The following is a 5,000-nucleotide window of genomic DNA, read 5'->3' as shown; positions in this document are numbered from 1 at the left end:
TGAAGGACCTGGATGAAGGACCTGGATGAAGGACCTGGATGAAGGATCTGGATGAAGGAGCTGGATGAAGGACCTGGATGAAGGACCTGGATGAAGGACCTGGATGAAGGACCTGGATGAAGGATCTGGATGAAGGACCTGGATGAAGGATCTGGATGAAGCCTCATCCACAAGTTATTTACACCCTTATTCAGGTGAAATCTTCCCTGGAGCTGCTGAGCTAACAGGGTTAGCTTTAAATCACGCCTCCTTGATCCTGTTCGTAACTGACCGAGGTTCAGGATGTTTAAACATTTGTCGCAGCTTGATGGAGGAGACGAGGCTGCAGCAAGACGAGTGACCCGACAGACACACTGTGAGGAGACTGTTCCAGGTCGGGCTGAGATCCAGCGTCAGCGTCGGACAGACCTCATGGAAGCCGTCCTGAAACAGACACGCTGAGCAGAAAGACTCTCGAACATTCAGACACGAGGACGAATAAAAGATAAAAATACAGAAGTAAAAGCACTAAAAGTGAGAGTGAGGTTTGGATGGACGACCGAGCGTGAACATCTGAGGTGAAAAGAGAGAATGAGAGTGAGCAGAGTGAAATATTCATACGGTATTTTCTAAAAGCCTCGACAAACACCACACACACTTTAATGGATGTTAACACACACGCAGAAAAATGGTTTTATTTCATGACCAATGCTGACCTGTGTGTGTGTGTGTGTGTGTGTGTGTGTGTGTGTGTGTGTGTGTGTGTGTTACCCTTTCTACATGTTCTTCATCCAACAAATAAAACATTAGAATTTCATCAAAAACCCCTGAAATGATAAACCAATCAATATATCTGTTCATCCACGCTGAAGCTGGGTTAACTTCTGTCTGGAGAAATAAAAGGCGCCGGTGGTTCTTCTCTGCCCCGAGTCGTGTCTGCAGGATCGGACCTGGACGAAACACTGATGATTTATATGTTTTGTGATCTCTGATGGATTGTTTCAATCCAGAACTGAACCGATCTTTTCCTGACCTGAAACCAAACTGTTACTGAAAACTGGAAATATTCTTCTGGTCTGGAGTTAAAATCACTGGTCGCCCTGTGCGACACATCATCACCTCACGTCATGAAACATCCCAACGCTCAGAGCTCGAGCTGAGCTGTGGACCCACAGAGACATCGTGTTCTTCATCCGCCGGCGCTGACCGTCGTTATCTGAGCGCAGCATGATCTTAAACTGGCCCTCAGTGGAAGTGTTGCTCTGCATCATTAGCTTCTACGACAGCACAAAGCTAACGGTCATTAACATCCAGTAACTATGACGACACTCTCCTGTCACATCACACGCGCAGCCTCTGATCCGTGTGAGGAGCCCGTGTTCAAAAACACCACGTTCAGCGTTTACGCTCCGCTTTGTGCTTTGTTCAGGCCTGATCAAGCAACCAATCTAATAAACTCATCAAACAGACACATTTCAGCAGGAAGTGATGATCTACAGTCTGAACAAGGAAAACACAAACTGCCCGTCTCTGTCGGTCACATGACCCTCAGTCTGCCCTGCAGGAGGCCGGCCCGTACGCAGCCTGACAGGCAGAATCCAGGGCAGAACGGGACCGCAGCAGAATACGAGATGATGAAACATGAAGCGGCTCGCTGTGACTTCCTGTTTATCTGCCACCACGCTGAGTCGCCTCACTGAGCTCTAAGTCCTAAAGCTTGTATGATGGACACACTGATTTATTATTAAACACACACACACACACACACACACACAAACGGAGGCTGGTTTATAATTTATTGCAAGTAAAATGAATAAATAAAAGTGAGCTGAAGACAGATGAGTGTTATCAGAGCGAACATCATCACACTGTGTGTGTGTGTGTGTGTGTGTGTGTGTGTGTGTGTGTGAAACAAACGCACACTGTGACACACTGAGCACTGCTGTCTGTCAATCACACACACACATTTCTTTCTTTCTTTCTTTCTTTCTTTGTGTTTCCTGCTGTTGATCCCAGAGGAGCGTTTGTTTGAATCCACTGACAGTCCCAGAGGGGTGGAGCTTACAACAAAGGAACAATCAGACTTATTTTGTTTTCTGATTTAGAACCTGACAAAATCCTGAAGAACCCCAAAAACTTTACCAAGGAACCCTGAAGGATGACACGAACACCTCAATAATGTCACAGATCCATGAAAACCTCTTCAAGGACCACTGAGACTTACAAAAACCTCTGGACCCAGACCGAGAACCTCTCAGGCCTAGAGGAACCTCAGGACCAAGACTGAGAACCTCTCAGGCCTAGAGGAACCTCAGGACCAATACTGAGAACCTCTCAGGCCTAGAGGAACTTCTGGACCCAGACCGAGAACCTCTCAGGCCTAGAGGAACCTCAGGACCAAGACTGAGAACCTCTCAGGCCTAGAGGAACCTCAGGACCCAGACCGGGAACCTCTCAGGCCTAGAGGAACCTCAGGACCCAGACCGGGAACCTCTCAGGCCTAGAGGAACCTCAGGACCCAGACCGGGAACCTCTCAGGCCTAGAGGAACCTCAGGACCCAGACCGGGAACCTCTCAGGCCTAGAGGAACCTCAGGACCCAGACCGGGAACCTCTCAGGCCTAGAGGAACCTCAGGACCCAGGAAAGGAACCTTTGGAGGGGCGACTACGACCTCTTCATGGGTCCTACACCATAAAAAGGCATCAAAGAAAACTGTAAATAATAGAAAATACTGTCAGGGTCGTTAAATTCTCTGTAATTAAAAAACAGTTCCTCTGTAATTCAACAAGGTTCTTGTTTGATTTTCATGTTTAGTTTTGATTCTGTGTCCGTATGAAAAGAAAGACATTATCTTTAAATACAGTCAAATGGAAAAAATACATTCTCTGCTAAAAAAGAACATTTTGTGTTGATTCAGTCAAAGTTGAATGTTTGTCAATCGATCCTCTTTCTTATTTGTCTACTTGTGAGAAGACTACTGTTGCATCATGGGACAAAGGTACTATGCAGAATCCAAAGAACCTCATTAGGACCGGTAGACTACAAGAATCCCCGTCCTCCCTTACTGGATCCACCAGGATAAAAACTGGTTCTGACAACATTCATTCAACATTCGGGGCTATCTGGGATGGGCGGGGCTATTGTGGGTGGGGGCGGGGTTATTGGGGGGCTCAGTGGGAGAGACAGACAGGTATGCGGGTCTGTCAGCTGCAGTATGTGTTTATGAGAACATACCAGAGACGGATCACCACCCTGCGAGGTGTTGAAGTCAGTCATGTAACAGCAGGTCTGAGAGGCGGACATGTTGAAACCTGACACACACACACACACACACACACACACACACACACACACACACACACACACACATACACACACATACACACACACACACACACACTAATCTCTACAGGAATCTTTTGTCCTCTGCAAGAACTAACATAATAATAATTGCTATTAATGTGACGTCACGAGATCTGAGTGTGTGTCTGTTTCTTCTGACATTATTTTACCATTTTCAATGAAAAAAAAATAGAAAATTATAATTTGTGTTGCTGTAAAACTGTGTCCATTCAGTTCAGGTCAGATTTATCAGATTAATTCGCAGTATGCACTGATTTAGTTAACTACTGATATTTATTATTTGGAATATGTTTTCAGTAAGTGTCCAAGTGTTAGAAAGGACTAAATATATATAAATATAAAATATACGGAGCCCCAGACATGACATGGTGAAAAAAATAATTAATTGCAGCCACAATATAGCAATAACGTGCACAAAATACTACTTCGTGGCCACGAAATGCTAAACTGTGGCCACAAAATAAGTCTAATGTGCACATGAAACTCTAATTAATAATATTAATATCATTCCTGGACAGCTCAGTAAGCAAATCGAGCGCACCTTCTCTAGAAACCGCAACAACCTACATGATGTCCTTCAGGTGAGTGTCTTACATTTTTCTGTTCTCATCAATATCTATATAGACTATAGGTTCCCTTGGAAACGCGATACATACAGTGAGCGCTACTGTAACTGCAGGGCTGCATTCAGTGGCGTCATTAAATGCTGTGGCTCATATAGTCTATATATTCCCTCAGCTGAGAGTCTGACACACATGATGATACTTTCAAAGGAGAAGATCAGTGAAAGGCACTGTCTAAATGCGGGATAACAAGATACTGACGAGAAAAGAATAAGATAAGACACTCACCTTAAGGACATTACGTAGGCTACTGCAGTTTGTGGAGAAGGTGCGCTCGATTTGCTTACCAAGCTGTCCAGGAATGATAGTAATATTATCAATTAGTATTTCACATGCACGTTATAGCTATATTGTGGCCGCAATGTCATATCTGGGGCTCGTAAAAATATATCATAATAAACTAACAATTATTGTCATATTCTGTCTCATACGCAGTCAAATTGTCATCAGCTTCAAATAAGATGAGAAAAAGACAAAATAAAATATTACAGACTCTAAATCATCCAGAATAAAAACTGTAACACATCAAAACAAAAAACCAAAATGATGAACAGAGAACAGCAGCAGCAGTCAGACTGGTGCACCTGTGTAATTAGCACGCTAATTCCTAATGACATGCTGTTGGTTGTTTGTTTGCACCCACAGGACACACACACACACACACACACACACACAGCATGCTACGCTGATGTGTACAGTGATGCCATTAGGAGCTAATGAGCGCTGCACTAACGAAGCTCAGCTCAGCTCACTGTCTTAATGACCTCACCGTTAACCATTAGCCACCTGATGAGCTCAGCGCTAACACGGCCTAGCACGGCAAGCTAATGACTCCACCATTAACCTCCTGATGAGCTCAGTAAGAGTGTAGCCTAGCAGTTAGCCACTAGCTGCTAGCAATCATTACAGTAAAGAGACGTTACAACACAAACTGACACCATCATCATCATCATCATCATTAAGCTGCAGGTGTGACCGGAGCCTGACTCACCTGCACACTTGGTCCTGGCTCGGAGAGGTGGTCCAGGGTTCCC

The 5,000-nt window shown here is 44.7% G+C and overlaps 1 protein-coding gene across 12 annotated transcripts in view; it reads right to left on the bottom strand.

Moving 5' to 3' along the window:
• The window catches only part of LOC119008413 (receptor-type tyrosine-protein phosphatase mu-like), a 115,315-nt gene that overhangs the window by 58,190 nt on the left and 52,125 nt on the right, over window positions 1–5,000 (bottom strand). For all 12 annotated transcript variants that reach the window (XM_037078683.1, XM_037078685.1, XM_037078686.1 and 9 more), the window contains exon 9: window positions 4,958–5,000. This exon is cut by the window's right edge and continues 138 nt beyond it. In XM_037078683.1, the coding sequence (XP_036934578.1) occupies window positions 4,958–5,000 (43 nt within the window). The remainder of the gene's footprint in view (window positions 1–4,957) is intronic.

The sequence above is a fragment of the Acanthopagrus latus genome, chromosome 19 (genome assembly GCF_904848185.1).
Source record: "Acanthopagrus latus isolate v.2019 chromosome 19, fAcaLat1.1, whole genome shotgun sequence".
Taxonomy (NCBI): domain Eukaryota; kingdom Metazoa; phylum Chordata; class Actinopteri; order Spariformes; family Sparidae; genus Acanthopagrus; species Acanthopagrus latus.
The sequence above is the reverse complement of the archived record's forward strand: the minus strand, read 5'-3'. Positions and strand labels throughout refer to the sequence as shown.